Source organism: Stigmatopora nigra, chromosome 7 (assembly GCF_051989575.1).
Source record: "Stigmatopora nigra isolate UIUO_SnigA chromosome 7, RoL_Snig_1.1, whole genome shotgun sequence".
NCBI lineage: Eukaryota > Metazoa > Chordata > Actinopteri > Syngnathiformes > Syngnathidae > Stigmatopora > Stigmatopora nigra.
In genome coordinates this window covers 8920187-8943072 of record NC_135514.1, presented here as the reverse complement: position 1 = coordinate 8943072, position 22886 = coordinate 8920187, and the positions used below count along the sequence as shown (strand labels likewise).

Genomic DNA, 22886 nt, shown 5'->3' with positions numbered 1-22886 from the left:
GGTTGTGGGTGTCATGATGTCCATCACTCCCATCTGCCGGTTGAGACTAACAAAGCTGTGTAACATGAGCATAGGGAGTCAGTAAAAAGCCTTTCACTCTGTGTCCCATAGGACCATGGCTGGAGATGCTTTTAGTGGAAATTCAAAAGGGTTTCATTATTCATAATTCATCTTTCACTTAGAAGGCACATGCTCTGCTTAAGTTACAACCAAACATCTTTCACGTCATTCTAATGTATTGACAGAGCTCATTTGTAGGCTGATTGATACTCTGGCTTCTTCGTATATTGTGTTAGGTTGTTATCTGAAGGATGTAAGTTTCCTATCAGTTTGAAAATACTCTATTTTGCTGGAGACCACTGCTAAAACCTATGAGCAAAAAGCAAAGCAAGCTTGGTTGAAAGACTGGACATTTCTGTACAAGTATAATTTGGTCATAAATACAGGCTCCAGGACCCCCACAACTCTGGAACAGTAAATGTTGTTACATTTTTTTAAAATAAATTTACTTTGACTTTTGGGGTGTTTGGCATTAAATGGTGTGTATAAATCAAACCTTAAAGACATAGCTGTAAAACATTCAATTCTGACTGCAGTGATGAATCATTTACAAGTTAAGTCAAAAGTATTTTGAAGATAAAATATGTTTTCTACTTGGGGACTCATATGGTTATCCAAAGTTCTACACATTTTTTTCTGCAATTCAAAGAAGCAAAAGAGTTGTGGAGAGTCATATTTTAAAGCCGCAGTGATGAGTCAAGACCCTGAACTGCTGCCGGGAAAAGCAGTTCAACCGTGGCGAGCCTGAGGGAGCAAGATGTTACACTATATTTCAAGAGGGCAGCTTTACTACTGGAAATAACACCAGCCCTGTTGATGATTTTCCAATTACTGGAATTGTGTTTTTTGCCGCCAATAAAGAATTTAAAGAAAAACATTGGCGCAGTTACAAAATGTTTATTCAATCAAAAATAAGGGAGACAAAAATCAATGTGCAAACCTCAGGAAAGACGTAAATTGCAGAGGCTTAAATAAATCTCTACCCTTCCGGTGAAAGTCCCTACCAATACAAATATATATCGATGGTAATTTGTTTACAAAATATACAACAATGGAATATTTTTTATGTGTTGACTGATTCATCCAGAAAATAAGAAAATAACACTATAGTCAAACAAAGAAAAAAGCATTAGGTCTCAGAGTTAAACAAGTGAATGAGGTTTAATTTCTATATATCTGTAGAAGTAGCAATTAAAACTCCTCCCTCATTTTATTGAACAGCAACAAATATTTATATCAGAATATGAATGTCAAAGTTATTTCTCATTTGAAGACCTATTCAGTATAAACAAAACACAAATAGATAGCAATGGCAACATTTGACTTTTCTTAAATCAAAGATAATAAATTGTTCCAAACTGTAAACGTTTCCCATGTATTAAATGAAGTAGCACGAAAGTCCACCAAGCCACCAGAGGTTACTGGATTTCTTAAACTGTCATGTTACATGACATTAATATTGCAAAGCCAGCACACACAGGTGATGTGATATTTGTCCGTGTCGTTCTTTAACAAAAAAAAAGGAAAAGATGATGACTTCACCATAAGACCAAAATCAGATGCAAGCTACTACTACCCTTTACTATTTAAGTTTATAGTAGCTCATGTACAATGACAAGCCAAAATAATAGCTTTGTAAGCTAATAGGCACTAGTGAGTCAAAACCATTTTTCTGCTCCTTTACACCACCATCACTGTAAAAGTTGGCATTCTTTAGCAAAGATTTATACATAAAATACACTCTTCTTCAGTGTTTCAAAGGTGTTAACATAAGTACTATGTTAAATCTGGATATATTAACTTTATAAAGTATTGCACCACATTTGGAATTTTAACAGGAGACATTTTTTTGTACATAACACTGTGCAACACAACAATATAAGGCATCCAAAACTAAGCTGTGGTAAACAAAAATAAAACACAAAAAGAACAAAAGAACTGGTTGTGGAATATTCTGCTTTCATTGGCACTTATTGCTGAATACCACTCCTGTTAGTGTTCCCAAAATTCCCAGAAACTAGAGTAAAAAAAGTCTGTTTTTATCATCAAGCTCTATAACAAGGCTGCCAGTGATGAACATAACTGAAAAAAGACGGAATTTTACAAATAAACATCAAAACTTTCACCTGCCACACCTTCATCAGACAGGTGTTTAAAACAAAATTACGGTCCCATGGGAAGGCAGGCATTTTAAAACTAAATTAAAGTTTCCCATCAATTCGTCATCTCAGACAAGGACTTTTTAAATAGGAGGCTTGAGATGAGAAGATCTGAGCTATGAAGGTTATGAAATGAAAAAAATCTGCGTCATTCCTGTTATTAGAACCTCTAACATTGACTCCACATGCCTGTATTTTATAAATATCCATTTCAAAGCACTGTAGCAATTCTCAGGTTTCTAGAGAATTTTGGAAATATTTTTTTACTTGTTTTGACAGTGTATTTATTCTGAGTGAAGACTGGAGCAGGTCGGATGTATTGTTCCGAGTCTGCCATTCACTTGTACTGTCTTTGTAGGCACTGCGACCTAGATAAAAAGACATGTACACACACACACACAAACAGAACAAACTATGAAGTTTCTACTTTTTCTCTGTCTTAGCATATAGAAAAGTGATTTCAAATGAAACAATGAATACCAAATATTTTTTTGTCTGTGCATGGCAGACGTAGTGAAAGGCAGAATCAAATGCTATGTCCATCAACTTTCCGTCCTGTACTAACATTTGTTGTTTTTGTAAAATATTTGGTGGCCTCCCATTATTTTTCAAATGTGCAGCAACCTATTGCCATTCAATTAAGAGATAAGGGGAGTTTCCTGTGAGTAGTACTGTCCATGAACTTTGTGTAGAGTTTCTACTTTTCTACTCACTAAAATTGATTAAAAAGTAATTGATTTGGCTCGGTTTAGAGTAAGAGATGGTTAATAATTTTGTTTTTCACTGAAAGGAGAAACAGAAATAACACAGCAAAAACACAACCTAAGTTTAAGTACTTAAATTTTAAGTTGTGTTGTTTAAGTGAACTTTAACTGCAACAGGAAAGAATCTGCTATTCAGAGTCTCCAGCAGTAGCTTGGGAATGCTTTGTTCTGTGTAAGAAAGAGCAAACTGAAATTATGGTCAAATACTGTTTTTGTGTTTGTCTATCTCTCTTGTCTCTCATGCCAGTGTTTCTTTATTTAAATTAAATTATTTAAATCTCTTGTTCACAGGACTGCTAGAGGTAACTTGAATTGAATATTTACTGTAATTATATTTATTAATCGTTTCATTTTTCCAAAAGTGAATGTGTTTTTTTTCTCTGTACAATGAAATGAGCAGACAAAAGCAAAGCCAGAGTTGTCGACTGTAATTTGATCCGTGGGGATGTGTTGAGCGCAGAGCACAGCATTTGCCCATAGCCTTTTATGAAAGAGCCCAACGGCTGAAAAATCCAACATGCCTTCAAGCTTTCTCATGAAACATTAAGAGGGATTTCTACCTTTTTTAGATTCTCAGCCGCAGATCCGGAACGGATAGCCTCCATCACAGCTTCCCTGGCCATGGCAGGATTCTTGAGGGCATTGGCATTTTTATACCCCACATTGGAAGACTTAGACTGGTGCAAGGAGGGAGGAAGAGAAGCAAGTATGGATGGAGGCGGAGATGAAAAACCAGGAGAAGTGCAAGTAAAGGAAATTGGGGAAGGAGAAGAGGGAACATCTGTCCTTTGGTCCTCTTGTGACGCTAACCTGAACCTTTCTAATTCAGCAGCAGCACCAGATTTAGTCTGCAGGACACAAGCAAACCAATGTGAATGTTATGGGATGCCAGGTTCTTTCACCATATAATTATATTTGACCTGGACACTTGTTTTACTCTTAAAACATATTTATCAGTGACACAATCAAGTAAAGTTAATGATTTTTTTTTTTTTTACCTTTCTTAGCCTTCCAGTGCTGTTCTGGGCTCTAATAGCGGCAAGAAGAGCAGCCCGCTCATTATCGTCAGTCTCTTTCTTGCTTCTGGCTTCAGAGGACGATATCTACTCATGTTAATACAAGACCAAAATTGAAGTAATTTACCCAACAAATCAGCCATATTGTTTTAGATAAAAGCTGATGGCGATCTCACCTTCTTGAGCCGGTCCTTGCCTCCTCCTCCTTGTATGGCCTCCATTAGATTACTGTGCAAAGAGGTATCCTTCTCAACTGATCTGCAGACCACTGGCTTGAACTTTTTAACGGGTCCAAATATGTTGACGGGTGGAGATCCAGGGTATACAACACTGTCTGATAAGGTACGTGAAGGCTCTGACTTTGGCGTGGCTGTTAGACGGGTGCTTATCTGGGGTTTGGCAGTAGATTGCGCATCATTTCTGCATGAAGTGCTTGGGCTTCTACGCTGATTATCTCTGACATCTCTAATTTCACGTTCCGTTATGGCGATTTGTGTCGGAACGCTTGGCTGAAAGTGTTTAATTCTGTCTGATACTGGTCCTAGTGAATCGTCGTTGAATTCAGTGTTTCCCTTCTTGTCCTCTTTATTTGCCCTCTGGCTTTCAAATACAAGTTCAGGGTCGCTCATGGACCGCCCATGACAAGGATGGTGAAAATCCGATCTGTTAAACGTCCTATCTGTCAATGATATCTTGGATGACTGTCTGGGATTCCCTTGCATTGAATGAGTATGGAGGGCAAGGTTCTGTGTGGGGAAAGACAAAGAGTTGGGCTTTGTGGACCCCATTGGGCCATATTTATTAATTGCAGATGCCACATACTGGCTCGACGTACGTCTTGTTGGTTTAAGGAAAGATGGAAGGGGTTGTTGTGGTTGTTTGATACTTTCAGGTACTGAAACATCATTACCAACTGTTTGGGGCTTAATTTTAATGCTGCCACGATGTATTGTTTCATTGATCTTCCCATTGGTCTCTTTGTGCAGAGCACTGTCTACAGTACTTGCAATGGTTTGTTGTGTTTTTAGGGGTTCTGGTCTGTAAGTGGTCACGGTAGTCACAGCTGCGGGAGTACTTTCAATGCTTTCTAAGCTTAGTGTTTCCTTGTCAATCACACCCGTGCGACAAGGTAGAGCACATTCTTGTCTTTCACTGCAGCTCCAAAAGGCTTTGGCTTTTCCGATCAGCGGACACTCCTCACTTCTGGTAATATCTGATCCTGTTGCATCACCAATTCTGTGGTGGAGACCACACCTTTTCACGATATTTCCCTGTTCATCAATTTTAATAGCACCAGCAGTAAATGAGGCCGATGCATTTTGTGCACCACTTTGCATAACAGAGGCCTTGGATGGAACAACAGTAAAGGTTTTCATACCAAATCGAGAGGTGGCATTACAAGTGACTGTCCTGTGCACCATATGTGAACTGGAGTTACTGCGGAAAAGACTTGGGTTATCTACTTTTTCTGTGGACACAGATCTCTCAATGTCTTTGGGAATGGAAAGACTATCCTCTTGTAAACACCAAGCATTACTCTCCATCGAGGAATCCGATCTAAGAGTTTGACTTTTAATCAATAAGCTTCCACAGTTTTCCTCAGGTTCAAAAGGTTTCACTAGTGTCAGTCTCTGTGTAGCCTCTTTTAAGTCTTCAGATTTCCCTTCCTCCGTATGCCAGTTTGTGCCATTTTCCATTGTGTTCCTATATAGATCCGGTTTAGCATTTGCAATGCTATTTTTTTCAATGAACACAGTTGTAGAGCAGTTTTTGTGCCACTCTGCAACACTCTCTAAACCTATAGAAAAAAAACTTCATGAGCTACAGGTGCCCTGGCATGGTATGCCAACACAATCAGACATTCACTCACTAGAGAAGTCCTATTTTTCTTTTTGGAATAACACAAAAGCAGCCTAATAATAACTTTTGGTTGACAGTGACAACTTATTAAATGGCAAGGTTCTACCCCCGAGAAAAGGCTATTTGTAACCATGTTGCGTTTATATAGTTAAAAAAATACAGAAAAATCATACTTAGTGTTACTTTGTCTTACCTTTGTGATCTGCTAACTTTGTCTCAGTGAGTACTGTTGACTCAAATTTTTCAACAGGAGGTTTATATTCTTCCAGCACTTCATCTATGGCTGTGACAGGAATATTTAGGTCCACTGTAGACATTGGTATACCAGGAATCACTTAAATGGAATTTTGCAAAAGAGGAATAGTTTAAAGGACAACAAAATACAACAAATAACATTCATAAGAATCAAGTGCAATTTTAAAAATAATTATTGAAGTGTAGTGAAAACCATATTTAGTCTATTATTCTATTCAACTTCTTAGAAGAGGAATACTAATCACTTATATTTAACCAAACCAAACAGGGAAATGATCTAAAAAGTAGTAATGCACAGGTGTGGCTTGTCCCTCACCTGGAAAGACAGGATCAGTTTTTGCTTGATGGAGCCATTTATATTTCTCTTGAAAGGTGCTGCTTACTTTACCTGACAAAGGCTGGAGTTTACTTTGACTGTGGATGATACAAACACAGACACAATAAACAACAAAAAAATCAGTAGACATCAACACACATATCCGAGTCTACGTGCCTGCAATAAAATAGTAGGCATTGCTCTTAAAAGCTGTTTGATTTTTTTTTACATTTTATTTTTATGGAGAATCTTTTTTTTTTTTTTTTAAAGTTCTGATTTCATTCAATTTGTGGGTTATGAAGACCATAGTTATAAGTTAAAGGCAATTTGTCTTCAATAAATTCAGATAAATCGGAAATGTCTTCTGGATGCATTGCAGTTATTTGTCAATATTATACAGACAATTATAGTACCAACATTCTCCATGAAAAGAGACTTGACCACTTCTTTAAATCACGATTATATTACCTGTTATTTGATCCCCAGGTGGCACATCCTTCATCACTATCACTGGAAAGGTCCTTAATAGGCCTCGGTGGTTTCTCTCGTCTGGCTTCACAACCCCTCTCCAAAAATATATTCCCCTCTGCAGATGTGGGATGCGCATCAGATGGAGAGCTCACCAGTCCTGAGTCCTCAGCATCTCCCATTCCTTCAGAAGCGGCATAGCCTTGATCTGGTAGACTGCTTCCACTACTGCTGTTTCCCAGTGACAATGTCTCAGCCTCGGGGGCTTCCGTTCCTGAGGCCTGGACACTGACGTCCCTGCTCTCAACAGAATGGAACCAAGCTGGAGGACAATAAGAAATATGACTATTGGAATTCTCATTCAATATAAAAGAGCAATTTCTGAGTACTACATGAGTTCCAAATTTAATATTCTAAGCATTGACTAGAAAAGATAAAGAAATATATAATATCTTGATTTTGTTTGGTTAGCAGCACTAAAGTTGAAAGTTACTGGGTAATATTATTATTATAATTCAGGATATATCTACCGCATCCTTCACAGGCAAACAGAGCAAGTATTTATTAGTTCCAACATCCACATAAATAATTAGTCAGAAAAAGATTTATATACAATAAAAATCAAGTGAGGTAATAACATGACTACAGTGGTTGGCAGCATGTGATAGACATAGTTTTTTTTTCGTTTGTGCACTTGTGTGAATTCTTGAGAACCTATTCTGTCTTCTCTCCCTGGCCGAACTCTTCTGCCAACAAACTGTCCCATTTATTGTCTTATTGGACCAGCATTCACAAAACCGAAGGCTCAATACTTCCAATTACGGGAAATGAGGCCAGCTTGTTATACTGTGACATATCACTGATTGTGTGTGGGTGAGTGTCCGCGCGCAAATATATATTTAGGCTGTCAGGTCATTATGTGGTGCTGAGTCACAAAGCCACTTTATCCTCCAATTCATTCCCAGCAACAGCTTAGCCGTGCCAGCTATAGCCCCAACCATTGCGTACACAAATGCACATGCACAAAATGTAGTGTCACATATAGAGTTGGCATGTTAAAATAACAGACAAAATACACAATTGTCAAATCTCCACTGTGGTGACCTCAGATGAACACTTTAGCGTTTAACTTTGATAGCAAACAGTTTGGAAATCCTTGAAGAAGCTGTTTTGCAACAACAATCATACAGTTTTGTCTCATTTTCAGACTCAAAATCTAAATATCAGTTAAAGATAAGCCAAGTGAAGATAAAATGGAGTTTACAAATTGTGATCTTATTATACAACAATCAAAGAAAGCAGAAATAGATTGCTCAATTTGAGAAGATAGGTCTTAAAAATGTTTTTTTGGGTTTCTTTTTAATCTTTATTTCTTTCAACTGAACTGTGACTAAATGGAACCTTGGTTTCGAGTCGGATTGAAAGGCCTTCGCATGATCTAAAAAAAAAAAAAGATATCAATATTCTAAAATCCTGCAGTGTTGTTAAATTAAACAATAGTGCTGAGGACTAGGCCAACCAAAATATTTGATTTAAGTTGTAACTGCCGATGAGGGGACAACCTGTGATTAGCCTTAAAGTAAATACTTTTCCAGACCATCAGGCTGACATAAAAGTATCAACTAATGTAAAACAAGATAATCTCAATCATTCAAAACAAGCAGTAACAGATATCGTTAAATGATTGATGTTTAGATATCATGTCACAAAATTATTGGCTGATAGATATCACGTTGCATTGCCATAGCGTCATCTTCTCATCACTCATCAATCGCTTTGTAAGTGATACATCCCGAGATTCCGGGCCGAGCTCATCTGTCATTGCAAAGCGTTGACTGCTGATCGAACAAAACTCGATCGAGCCGACATGTGGACATTGGCCGCATATCGGTAGTGACCTTTTCTTAATCCAGATGATAATCAGACTACCGGACTACTTCTAGGCTTTGGGTGTTTATAAATCAATGTATTATCCAAAGAGAACCTGGACCACGCTATCACCTATCAACTCTGCCGTTGTAGTTACTGATGAAACGCACGTGCTTGTGAAAACATACTAAACTGGTAAAAATAATATGCAAAGAGAGAATCCACCTACTCTGGCAAGCAGTTTCTTCCTTCTCTGTGGTTTTCTGTGGGGCACTGCTTTTAGTGGGTTCACACAAAGACAATTTGGTAGGTGTAGATAGCGTACGGTGTTCCCAGGCTGGTGAACGTCTGGGTTTAGGTGGCGCTGTAGTATCAGTTGTTCCTGGAAGAGAATGACATGAAAGCACTGTCATTGCAAAGCTATAAATAAAGCAAACATAAACGACTACAGTTTCAATTACAACTTTCTTTAATATGCAAATGTATTAGTAACATTTAAAAATGTTTCAGAACGGCTACTTAACCTACACTTCTGGGAAATCTTGTTTTTTTACGTTGTGACTTGAAGACTGATATCAACATAATAATCCCACAAAAACATATATACTTTCAATTTCAAGTAGTCACCAAAATGCTTAAATTTGACGATCTACAAAGCAAACAAAAAGTACTATTGGGAGTTCTATCAATACATAATTCGGGATCATGAGGGCCAAAACACCAGAGATCGCTAAGTAAATAAAGTTGGGGCACAGATTTTATACAAATAATCATTCCCATACTCTGTTGTATCCCAAGTAAACCTACTTCACCAAGCTTTATTCTTCTAATTTGTATCCAATTGTTGAACACAAGCTCTTTGAAATCACCCCAGCCTTGATTCAACCTCACTCATTCATCTTGCTACCTAAACATTCCCATGCTCTGTTTTTTGAACTCTCTCCTTCTCTCACCTTCCTCACCCCTTTTTCTAAGGTCTACAATGCTATCATCTCTGCCTCCATCACACATGACAGCAGCTCTAATGCAGTCTCACTCTGGTATGGAAAAAAGGCCTAATCAATAGAGAGCTTGCAGAGGTTCAAAAAGATCCAATTTAAATCTGTGATGGATGTGTTTGTCTTTGCATTTGGAACCTTTGAGGGATTATGTGAGTAGCTGCATGGATATAAGAAAAGCAAAAAAAAGGAGAAGAGGAGGAAATAAGGGATTGTCCAGTGAGGGCGAGAGTAAAAGGGCTATTGTGTTTTCAAAAATAAGATAAACATTAGCTTCACTAGAGTTACTTGAAGCATGAGCTTATCATTCATCAGGTTAGAATCTTTGTATTTTTTTTTGCTTTTCATGAATGCTTCTGCAGGGTATGCATTGGCAAATTCACTCTAACCAAAGGAAATGTCCCTGAAAGCAACCAAGCAGTTTATTCTGATTTGGTGCTGGGTATGATTCATATTGTGGTGTGCAGTGTTCATATTTACCTATTGTGCCACATCTCTTGTTTTCAATTTCATCCATTTTACGGTTTAGGACTGACTCACACTGCGTCTTAGAGATGGGACTTGAAGCAGGTCCACTTCTTAAATTTTCCTGCTTACTGCTACCCTCACCTAATTCCTTGACATTGCTGCTGTTATGCTTTGTAAGATGGTTAATCGGCACTGATTCACATACAGCGCTGGTGGTCCGGGACACTGTGTCATCTGTGTCAAGATTGGAGCCAAGACTATGGCTAGGTTCAGAGTTAGAGTCCTTAAGTACTGGGCTTTGGACAATTCTTTTGCTCAGTGAAGGGGAAACACTTTTGGCTGCAACAGCGAAGAAAGATTGAGATCGAATTTTCGGGATTGGAGATTGTGGCCTCGTGATTTTTGAAGTTTTTGAGGAGATTGTCATCATTGTCTCGGCCATTTTAGTGTACAAAGATGGAGAATGGTTTTGACTTGATTGGTTAACAGTAACAGGAGTAGCAGTAGAAGCACCATAGTCTGGGGTGATGGAATCTGGACTTGAAGGAGGGGCTGGCGCTTTTCTTTTCCTGTCCTGGCTTTCTGACTCAGAGTCCATCTGATAGAAAAAGTGACAAGAGGGGGGAAATTGTCAGAAATAGCAAAAGTTGTAGGTTCAGTTAAAAAAATCCCATTGAGACTATTTATAATTTAAATAATGTATTTCAATGCCATTATAGTCATTTAGTGGCCAGTAGCAATGACTGGAGAGTTCTGAAAACTCACAAGAAACAAGGATGAAACATTTTCTTTTATGGCATTCAAATGTCAAAGTGCAAATTGCAATCTTTATTTGCGTGGGCGTGTGTGGATGTGCATAATCTTAAATCTTAAAAAATGACATTTGCAAGAATGAAGTATTAAGTAATTAAATCCAAGTGATGTTTTGGCAAGCATCTTGGTGCTCAATTCACAATGCCAAGACTTCTCTTGCATTTTTCCAACAACAAATGATATAAAGCATGTCACCAATAATAGATTTAATTCAATGAAGTAGTTTTTCACATCACTATCCCTCATTTTTATAATAATGACATCAGTTTTATTGTCCAAGACAGATCATGGCTAAAATGTAATCCACTCATGCGAACTGGCATGTTTTAACATTGAACCATTTATCACCTTTGTTGTAACCAGACAGACCGGTAAAAGATGAGGTTGTCAACTGGTTGAAACTAATTTGTGAAGAAATGCTAACCAAGCATTTAAACACTTATTTGCAGAAAAATAGGTAAACATATGAATTATGCTCGTACGGTAAAAATTGTTATTTGTAGTGCTTTCTTTTAATCTAAGTTCACTATGTATTTTTCTAAATAAAGGACAATGAGCAGGTTTCACCAGTCTATAAAGCCAAATTATTGCTGAATTCAACTCTTCAATACAACCACACTGACAACACATTGTTTCATCCTAGAGTAGGTCAACGCAAATTAGATTTTTACCGTCAAGACTAGATTTACCCGTGAACTCATTCAACTCACTGCGTGGCATGCTATGTAAATCTAAATGCCCCCCAACTGTCTGTCTGTCTGTCTGTCTGTCTCCCTTGAGGGTCCCCCACTTCTCTGCCTCACTTGTATAGATACATACACGAATACTGTTACATATGAGTGGATGTGGGCCAAAGTTGAACCTTAAATGGATGACTGACTTTTCAATGAAGACAAATGTGAGTATGTAGTGCAAGCACATGCATGTGTGGGAAGCATGTTAGTGAATGTTCCCCACTGAGTGTAATATAAGATGGGAAAATATGCACACAAAATTAAGACAATGCTCCTCATGTTGCCTTACGGGTAGGATTTTTTTTTCAACTTGAGTGACAGTTAAGGCTGCATTTCATCTGATTCAAGGTCACAACTTTGAGAGTGCAGAAACACCTCTTAAACAAGAATTTCTAAATGCTTTGTTTTTCTTCTTTTTAACATTACATGATCTTTGTTGAAGAGTAACTCAGAAACAATATGTGAAAACAGGGTTGGGTTTTAAAAAGAACTCACCATTATGCAAAACAGTGTCTTGAGGGAATGGTTTGGCATGTCTATTAATTGAATTGAATGCCATTATTGTCATTATACAAGTTTAAAAAAAAAGTGAATACTAAGTGGTTGGCAGCACATGAGGTAGCTTTGTTATTTTAGTGGAAGTATCAAAGTGCAGATAAAAATTTGCAGTGGTAAGACTGAAGTGAAAGTCTGAGAACATTACTTATGGATAGGCATCTGGCAGTGTTATGACATTATACGTTTCCACTCTATGGTTTAAGAGGCAAAGGGCACCATGTTGGAGCGTGTTGATCAGATAGGACCACCCATGGTGGCTTCAACCTGGTGGTAAGACTATTCATCACTTGTTTTGAGGCTCTCTTAATGGGTGAAGGACTTTGTACCAGAATAACATAACAGTACTAATAGGCAGTATTGTCTGATGCTACCTATCATTCCTTCTTTTTAGTTATTCTGTAATCTTTCTGCTTCCTCATATGTCTAGACAGGAGTACAAATACATTTACTCACAATGCAACAAACTGCACAGCAGAAAGATTGAAGACTTCATCAAAATAGGAAATGAAGACAACACAACCTTTAATCAAATTAGAATATCAGAAATCCTATCACTTCTGGTTGTGTTTTTCTAAACCTAGTTTTAATAAACAATTCATTTTGGTGTAAATCTTTGTTTTGTTTAGATGAAAAAAATGAAATAAAACATGAGGTATCTGTACTTTAGCTGGACAGCTAGCTATGAATATACACGAGGTACTGTCAGCCAGGGTCATGGTGCAGACAAGGTATAAGAGCAAGATAGATAAATCTTTTCTATTATTAAGCCAGTCAACAAGTTCTGTGTATCCTAATTTATTCTCTGAGCCTGACCTTCAGACTCCTCGTTCTGCCTTACTATTTTAAAAAGGGAAGTTTCCATCACTCTTAATCTGACAAGAGAAAAAAATTACATGTTCTTTTTCTGAATAAATAAAGGGCAATTCATGTCAAATCCTTTGACAATGGGAAATAAGCAAAGCCAAGTTACTGAGGTCAATAGCTGCAGCAACAAATTGGAGCACTAAAACATGTCAGTGAGAAGGATTTTTGAACTTACTTTCACATTATCTGAATTTATAGCCAAAGCCTCAAGGTTTTTACACATAAATAACAGTAATCAATGTTCAGTCATTGTCACTGTTACTCTTTTCTATCTGTAAACCTGGCTGTTTCTACCCTTTAACCCTAACCCTTTCAATAATCAGTTTTTAATCATTTTTTCTAATATGCAGGGAGTAAATAACAAATAGCTGCACTGTGAAAGACAGTTCTGAGGTTGAGGGTTTGACCCACTGTGTAGAGTTTGCATGTTCTCCCCGGCTTGCATGGGTTTTGTCTGGGTACTCCATTTTCCTCTTAGTAATGTGCCCCGTTTTTAATTAAGCTTTACTCCAATGTACTCACCTGACAATTCGCCAAAGTATTGGGTGGCAATGAGAGGATCGCGGGACTTGGAGGTGGAGGAGCCCTTCTCTTTTTGTTTTCATACTTTGGGGACGTCTTGTAAACACTTGTCACTGAACGTGACACCTCCATTGTACGAGGTTGATCCTCTTGGGTAGGTACATCTGAGACTGCAGAAAGTGCCTAGAGATGTAAAGCAGTATGAAGTCAACTATGTATCACAAATATTCAGATGCTAGGTGAGTAAAGGTAGACATCCACCGAAAACATGTCAGTATTTTCATTTATGGTTACAAACTACACAATGACAAGTTTCATTAAAGTATGAAAAGTTATTGTTGACAGAGCCATGCATCCTATACTTTCGAATAAGAACAATGTCTAAGAAAGCAAAAATTGTAAAATATACAGTGTTCACTGTGCTGTCTGATTGACAGAGAGAATAAAAACTTGGAGATGCGGTGTGTGCCAAATGGAGTCTGATAGAAGAAAAATAAATTATAGAAAAGAAGCCTTGATGCAACTTCCATTTGGGGCCCTAAAAATGAAGGATGTTCACACCTCAATATATAAACACGTTTTTCAAAGTGATATGAACTCTGTCTGACTTTTTCACCTGCACTCTACATCATCAGTCTTTGGTAAACAATCGGATATGTGTCAAGAGCCAGAGATGAAAACATAACTGGAATGAAACACCCGTGGATTTGGAAGGGAATCCAACTATAAAGGATGAGGTGCAACTAAGTTTAACTCTATATTCTAAAGCAACCAGGGGTATTAGTTGGATAACTGTCCTTTTAGCACATTCAGAAAGGTAATTTTGATTTTTCTAACACTTAATGTTGTAAAAACCCTGTACCCAGCTAAAGTAATGTGATGCCTTCTTGCCAATAGCCATGTCTATGTGTGTGGTAAGAAATTACACACATCTGCATTGAAGGAGTATAGAAACTGAGAATACGGCTAAAACATTTCTACATTTCCAGTTTTTTTTTTTTTTTAACTAATGGAACACATAGCATTGACGAAAAATGTCCCAAATCATACAATTACTGTGATTTATAGATGAAAATACATATTGAAATATTTAGCGATTACAAAATTAAATGTTAAAATAAGAAGACAGTACCAGTAACACAAAACACAAACGTTCCATAAAACGCAGTGAAAGTTTAGGTGAAATTCTAAACTTAGTAGGTCACCTAACTGATTTAAAGTGAAGCAGGCAGCTCATATAACTGTACAGAATAACTGAACGTCAACCAGATCTAAGGTGAGCAGCAGATGACAGTGGCTTATCTGCAAGGTTCATGGCTTTGCAATCAAACTAATGTGACTAAAAGATTTGCTAAGCTTCCTATTGCATTTTTAACCATACCAGTGAATCCTAAATATTCACTGCAGTCATCTCAAGGTTGCAACCACATTTAATGGATTGCTCGACCAAAATCCTCCATTCAAGTTAGTTTGATATGAAGGAAATTTGACACCGAGAATCATTTTACTGCAAGAAAGTAGACAATACTGGTGCTTTCTAAAGATACTTTGTGTGGTCTTTGCCTGCCCTCTACAGGACACTATACTACAAGGCTATCCAGAGATTCTATTCCTTTGTATTGGCGCTCTCACTGGGCGTCCCGAAAAAGCATATGTATAGCTCACTAAGAACATTGCACATTTGATGTGAATGATTTTAAGTCATGTTGCACTATTTCAGCCAAATCTTATAGTATGTTTTCTAGTATGTTTATGTTGTAGGAATACTTACGGAACATCGGTCTTCATTTTGGATTATTTTATCATTAGTGTCATCCATGACTAAAGATGAGGTTTCCGACTGTTAGAAAAAAAGACAGCAATTATGGAAAGTTAACTAACCATTCAGCTCATGCGTTTGTTGATAGGAGTCTAAATTTTTGGAAAGGTTGAAAATAAATAAATTACAAAAACAAACAGCGTTTAATGTTAATCAATCTTACCCTTGACTTTCTCCTGCCAAACTGAAATAAACCTAAAAGGCCTTTCTTAGTTCCTCTGTCCAAACTGTTAGTGCTGGCACCAAAAGACTCTGTAAAAACAAAGTAATAAAACATTTAACATTGTTAACGACAATCCAATGATTTCTACAGCAGGAAGTGCACCAAAAGCAGTCATTTGGCTATTATCTAAATTGGTGCTTTGCTCTTAAAGTGTTCATCAAGTGTTTGGTGCCAAAGTATTATTCTATTTGGATAGAACGGCCAGTTAAGGACGACTTATACCTGAATAGTTTAGAGCTGGAGATGAACCCATTTTAGGCTGCAGAACTAGAAAAAACAAATAAAAACAGGATTTACATTGTTTTTTTAAAGATTTAGAAAAATATTTTTTGGTACTGATCCAACTAACATTATGATTCATTTTCATGCAAAAAGAAAAAAGATGAAAAGCAAATATTTGGGATGTGAATATTTACCAAAACTCCGATCAAGAACATAGAGCTCCTTGATTCCCAGCTGTGTCAAAGATTTATCCAGTGGCAACTTTTGGCGACTGACGCTATCCTTGAGGAGCTCGACACACGTAGGATCGAACTCGCATTTTTCACAGATGACTGGGATCAGGGCCTGGAGTGGTACTAATGGATTGACCCGTACCACTGCCTTCTGGCTGCCGTGATAGTTCACCATCAAACGCACTGTTCGCTGATAAAGAGATTTAAAAATAAATAAACAAACAATACACCAACATATAGAGGGTGTCCCAAAATGTGTATACACACTAAAGAATTGTATACTACATTTTGCAATCAATTAGTTTTTCTGTAAGTCCAGTCTGGCTGCCATCACTGACTTCAATTCGCAAAAAAACCCCTGAAAATTCAATAATCATTCATCACTAAAGGGTGTATAAATTTTTTGGAGGGACAACATGTTTATAATATAAGCATTTGACATTTCTTGAGAAAAAAAATTCTTAAGAAGAGCAGAGCCTCTTTCCAAAAACACCAACAAATGATATATCCAAAATTCATGGAATAATGCTCTAGGACAATGTCAAATCTGAACATTGAAATAGAGTGACTCTATGGCATTAAACAAGTAGAGGTTCATGTCGAGTGAGAGCAGGTAGTGAGTCCTGAGAGGGGTAAAGAAATAATGCATGGTAACCAAAGGCAAGGCACTCATTAAATATTTAGGCATTCCAGAAAATAAGGAGTGTGGGGTGACTAGAGATTGCAAAAGATCGGAGTATGATGCAATCAGGAAACATACACACGGAGGAATGAAATAAAAATAAATACTACCACGCTGCACCAAAATTCTATGATGATTCCTACCATGCACCCTTCCAGGACTCGCTTTCTGCCAGTGATCAGTCACAAAAGGTGGGTTTGAAGTGGATATACTGCTCTTTAGGATGAAGGTGACGGTTCACTTTAAAAGAAAACTCACTTTCTAATCACATTTTGTTTTACAATGAGTGTCATCGTGCTCATTGCAACATAAAAGGCCGAGGTGAAATACATATAGTATACATGTCACTCCATTAAGAAGACACCAAAAACAACAGAACAAGTACACATTTAACATTACTACACTGCTCAGCATTATCCATAGTAGTTCACCTCAGGGATTTTTGGTGCTGATTTGCGGGCCGCTAGATCTTCCCAGGGTTTTTCCTTGATGAGGACAGACGCCACATCTAGAGACCCCAGCAACACGTTGGGCTTGAACCCCAAAGAATGGCCTTGAGGTGATAATAGTTCCAGGGTGTGCAGCGCTGGATTTAGTTGGTAGCGACTACACAGGTCAACCAGCAAGTCCATCAGCGGCTTACTGAAAAGAGTGACGGTAAAGAGTGGGCGGAGTGTTAAAAGTGAAAGAGTTAAGATGAGGGTGGTGAGGAGAAATTGAGTAGGGTCGCGTGGACGAACCACAGAATTAAAAACAGGAGAAGATTGGGTTACTAATTCAATCTATCTTCAGTATAACTGTACACTAATTACAGGTACTTCAAATGAATGAGACTATCACTCATTTATAAAATTTTAAGTTATAAAGTGTGTCTATTCTTTAGAAAGAACCTGGAATACTTAGTTTCTTTCAGTTGAAGGAAAGAAAACAGCTTTATTGCACAAGTTATGTATTAGGAAAATTATTAACATAAAAGTGACCTATTGTTTTAAGTGAACACAAAGCTATAACATATATACATAGTAATCCAACAAATCAGATGAATGATTTTGACTTGCTTATAAGTGGTCTGGTGCCTAATCCCAGAGATAAATGTTAGAGTTTATTGTAATTGAAACCCAAACATTATTCACTGCTTTGTAAGCCTAATTCTGTACAAGGCAGTAAGCTACAATTTTCCGCCCAAAAGGAAAGCAAGTCATTAGGGGGCAGCGAGAGAGAGAGAGAGCTCAGCTTCCATCTGTTCACTCTCAGGGACAATGCCTCTTCTGACTCGGAATTGGACCCTTGAAAAGGCCTCATTGGCATGTAAACCCTAAGGGGACCTACAGTGACAAAAAAATCTTACTAACTGGGAATTGAAAAAAGGCCACAACATAACAAATATCACTTGAACAGGAAGATAATAATCTCGAAACATATAGGTCATAATATTAGACTTCATAACTTTTTGTTTAGGAAAAGTATGATTCAGTTTAAAACCGTTAGAATTTAATTTTTGTATAGAATATGTGCCTGTCTTACCTTCCATCCTCAGTAACAGTTGTCTGGTATCCATGTAGTGGAATCAACTTAAAATTGACAGTGGGTCTCATCATGTTCTCTTTTGAATCTATGCTGAGTGTCCCACCCACATCATGCACAGAGTTGGTAAAGATGTGATGAGTGGTCAGAGGTGGAGGTGGAGCACGAGTCTTCATTCTCCTCCTAAGTGGCAAAAAATAAAGAATTTAAAACTCTACTGGTTCGGTTATCATTACACGTAAGAACACAAAATTAAAACTTGTCAATAATTAAGATGAATAACATACTGACACATGATTACTAGAGGTTTTGGCCTTGTGCCAGCAAATCGACCAATGCACTTTTTTTCTCTCCCAGCTTTCGTTGTGGCAATTCAACTAGAACTATGATGATCAAAATCAAAATAAATAATGCACAATTCACTTCAAAAATATTTAAATTCGGATTCAATTAATATTACAGATCAAAATGAAAAGGTTGTGGTGTTTTGAATGTCAGTACACGCAGTTCTTAAGTTATTGAAAACAAAAATCAAGATGGTTATAGTTAAACTGAAAATGAAGCTCATCTATTTTTGGGTATGAATTACATCAGATATATTTTGCCTCTTCTATTCTTTTATTTTCCATTAACAAAACAATAATTCCTATTGTATAACTTTACACGTTTGGTCAGAGTCTAAACACATGCAAAGATAACAATAGGAAAAGAACCCACTTACGTCAGGGGGAGCCCTTGTGTAGATTAAATGTTCCACAATTGTTTACTGTTTATAAATCCTGTTCCAAGGATTTCTCACTCTCATAACAGACAGAATACGTACATGTGCATGTGCGTGTGTGTGTGTGTGTGTGTGTGTGTGTGTGTGTGTGTGTGTGTGTGTGTGTGTGTGTGTGTGTGTGTGTGTGTGTGTGTATGAGATTCAACTGCATATCAGTGAAGCTATTCAGAATGCAGAGTACACAAAGTATGAAAAAGGCAAAGCAAGCGGACTCTTGACCTTAAGTTAACTATTAACAGCAAAGTAAGATATCAACTAAATCATAAAGCAATGTCACATTATTCTCTCATTAGATATGACATATTTTGGAATTTGATAACACTGCACCTAGCAACCACTTAGTTTTCTTTTTCCTTTCTTGTAATATGTATATTACAAAGATAGACTTGTAAATGCAAAAGAGTGACCTTGCCAAGCTTTCTGTCACTCTTTAACACATGCACAGTCCAATTCAAGAAACACCCCAGGTAAGACTAAGCAAAAAAAGCCAAACAAAGCCCAAGAATGTTGCAAGGACACAAAAACACAAAATAACTGCTTTAAAAACACACGCATTATGTCAAACCAATAAAAGTATGCCACAATGTGCTCACACTAGTTTTAATCTCTATTCTATGGGGACAATTTGAGGGAGTCACACACACGGCATTGAACCACGCCTTACTTAGCCCCCCCCCAACACACACACACACACACATCCTGCTACCAGGCCAGCATGACACATGGCTGCCATGGTGCAGGCATCTCCATGGGAACCTATGTTTACACCACTTGACTGCTTGGAAGTGTAGACCACATTTTAACATTGGATTTTGAATGCAAAAGTACAAGAGCTGTATGCCTTAGAAATGAGGAAAAAAGTATGTATGATAATTTAAATACATTGTATGTAGCTTCTGAATTTAGTATCTTGATCAGGGAACCATATTATCAGTTAAAATACCATTTCCTAATTTTAGACATTGTTAATTTGCATTTGCACTTAGATCAAGTAAACATTAGACAATGTTTCTTCAAAAAATGAGTTTTTTAGCAAAAAAGAGTAAAGTTATCAGTCAGTATCAAGTATCAGTCTGCCTCCACAGTCAAAGTAAAAATGTGACCATAATGCAAACACAAGTCATTAATCTTGCTTAAGCACTGCCGACTCCAAACTTTGTTTCGCTACCACTACTGATATTCTCTAAGAGTTACATTTCACTCATCTTTAAGAGTACACATTATGTACTGCCCTAGTAGGTAATTGAAAGAGAGAAAAAACAACACCCTTTGGCAGAAAGGCTGAACTCGTGGCTAACCTCATGAAGCTCTACCAAGGACAATTTTATAATAACGGTCTTGGGTGGGGAAGTTTTATTTGAATCTCTTTCATATTTTCCCATCGAATGTGATACAAAGAAGTTTGGGCATTATTCTTGGGGGAAAAAAATCAGTGTATGTTCATTTTGCAGCTAAACAGCACAAAGTAAAACACTAACCAGCTTCCAATCATCAGTTAGAACTACATTTAGAAAGTAAGGACTTCTTCACAGACAGGATATGTGGCAGCCAATAATTATGGGTTTTTGCTTGGACTAGGGGATAGTTATTTGTAATTCTATACTTTATATGTGCAAACATCTGTCCACGCAGTCCTCTTGCACGTGTTTTAATAGCTGACGACATTGAAGAAGGACAAAAATATCCCTTTAAAAGGATATAAGACATATTTGTTGATTTTTGACATCGCCACCGGGGGCTCTTTAGGCAGCTTCAATAATAAAAATCTGAATAAACATTCCTCCCATCAATGTTAGTATTTAGTCAGCCTATTTCTATACCGGTTTTAGACGAGACTTCTAAATTTAGTTCTAGATTAGTCGGCAAAAAAATGCAGAGTACATGTTAGAATTCAAAAAAAACAACCCATGTGGTATAAGACGTGCAAAAAAAAAGATCATTTACACATCAACTCAAAAGTAAAACCAGTTTAGCTGGACAGGAAACAATAAACCAGGTACAATAAACTAAACAAAACAAAAACAAACAATGTTCATTTGTGCTTTCTCTCAATCCAAACTTAATAGATGAATACATTTACATAACACAGGAACCACCAAAAATCAAGGCATGGTAAAAGAGGAGCTCAGGGCTGCTTGTATTCGTTATAATTTGGCACAATGGCCTAGCATTTCTGAAATCTAATTATAATTTAATAATAATCATAATTTAATTGTGCCCTTTTTTGCCTGTATAGAGATTCTGTCTGAATTATCAAACAGATAAAGCATGACTCACTGAAGAACAGTATTTTGTTGATATAATCATGTCAGTGGAGGTAAAAGCCATCAATGACCAATGATTGTATGCACAATAAACAGACAATGAAAGATTTGAATAATCTAATAAACAATGTGTTAATGAAAACATTCAAAAATTGGCTAAATAGATCTGTCAGAATTAAAAAAAGTAGTGTTCTCTTTCTCTAGACAAGCAACACAAGGCACAATTAAATCATTTTTTGGCTGGTTTGGACAAATAAAAGACTGAGGGGTGTTTTGGGGGCATCACCCTCTTTGCTGCCAGCAAAGTGGCAACAAAGGGGCCAAATTCTGCGTACACAATACTGCATTGTAATGAAATTCTATTGATGCAGTGCATTATTATTATTTTCCTGTGTCCCAAAAAAATCTGCTGTCATCTTTTGAACTAATTAAACAACACCAATTGAAAGATGAATTTTACACACAACGCCCATCACCACTATGTTATTAGATCATGCAATTAATTAAAACATGCAACAGAAAATGGTAAACTGGTTTCATTTAATAACCGATGTTTTTTCTTTCTTTTTATAAGTAAATATGTCCAGATCACCTCAATTCTGGAGTTTCGGTCATTGCGGTGAAGTCCAACTTGAGGAGAAGATTTCAGCACCCAAGATCAATTAAAATTTGTGCTACTTAACCCAACCTGGCTTGACAGCCACCATGCTTGCATCGAAGAATTGACATAGCCACATTTAATCGACTCAATACCTATATAAAACAGACGTATTGTTGCCAGAAAAGTAACGACTGTGACATGATCCGTCCTGTCATACAGTCCAACAAGTAGCTGAGCAAAGATGACGCGATCCTCGTGTTTTGAAGGATAACCACGACGCAATAATCGAGTCATGACGTATTTTCAAATAAATATATTTAATAGAAGACGCACTCACTTGCTCATTGCACTTTTCGTGCGTTGATTTACTCTCCGTCAAATCCACTTGATTTAATCTTAACGCTCCTCCGTTGATTATCCCCAGTTGCACAGAGTAAAGCTATTGTTTCCGGTCTGTTGTTCCAAAATAAAAGTTAACGTTCACTACTGACGCAGCAATACTCATTCGACTTTTATTTCGAAAACATTGTCTCTTTTACAATGTGTGATTGATGTAAAAATCTGCAATCATGCCCTCGTCAGGATTCAGTAGACGGCTGGTCAATCATCCTCAGTGCGTTCAGTTAATAAATAACGCCAACAGGAAGAAAATTATGTAACTTTCTTTATGTTTAATACCAGCAAATATTATGTTCCAAGCATGATTGTCCAACACCATAGGCCACTACACAGCAGAAAAATAAAATAAAAAATAAGTCACTGCATTCTCCTTTATCCATATTTATGATTGTATTGGTTCTTGATATAATGCAA

General features: G+C 37.2%; 1 protein-coding gene across 2 annotated transcripts; it reads right to left on the bottom strand.

Moving 5' to 3' along the window:
• Nucleotides 1-942: 942 nt before the first annotated feature.
• Nucleotides 943-22493, bottom strand: cobl (cordon-bleu WH2 repeat protein). Of its 2 annotated transcripts, none has more exons than XM_077721158.1 (17): nucleotides 22411-22493; nucleotides 18428-18610; nucleotides 17335-17545; nucleotides 16183-16411; nucleotides 15989-16033; nucleotides 15707-15795; nucleotides 15496-15564; nucleotides 13725-13907; nucleotides 10246-10831; nucleotides 8997-9149; nucleotides 6899-7220; nucleotides 6431-6528; nucleotides 6053-6193; nucleotides 4176-5797; nucleotides 3982-4086; nucleotides 3544-3831; nucleotides 943-2587 (listed from the first exon to the last, which is right to left on the bottom strand). In XM_077721158.1, the coding sequence occupies exons 1-17, from the start codon at nucleotides 22416-22418 to the stop codon at nucleotides 2504-2506; spliced, it is 4416 nt and encodes a 1471-aa protein (XP_077577284.1). In that variant the 5' UTR covers nucleotides 22419-22493; the 3' UTR covers nucleotides 943-2503. The 2 variants fall into 2 exon arrangements, with proteins under 2 accessions (XP_077577284.1, XP_077577283.1); XM_077721157.1 differs by lacking the exon at nucleotides 22411-22493 and adding an exon at nucleotides 22065-22360.
• Between the last annotated feature and the right edge of the window lie 393 nt (nucleotides 22494-22886).

Excerpts from the sequence above, each read along its gene's own strand:
- cobl (XM_077721157.1), bottom strand. The coding sequence starts at position 22,087 with ATGACCGAAACTCCAGAATTGAG. Across the intron at positions 16,412-17,334 it reads CAGCACCAAAAATCCCTGAG|CGAACAGTGCGTTTGATGGT; the intron begins GTGAACTACTAT and ends TCTCTTTATCAG. Across the intron at positions 6,194-6,430 it reads AACTGATCCTGTCTTTCCAG|TGATTCCTGGTATACCAATG; the intron begins GTGAGGGACAAG and ends ATTCCATTTAAG.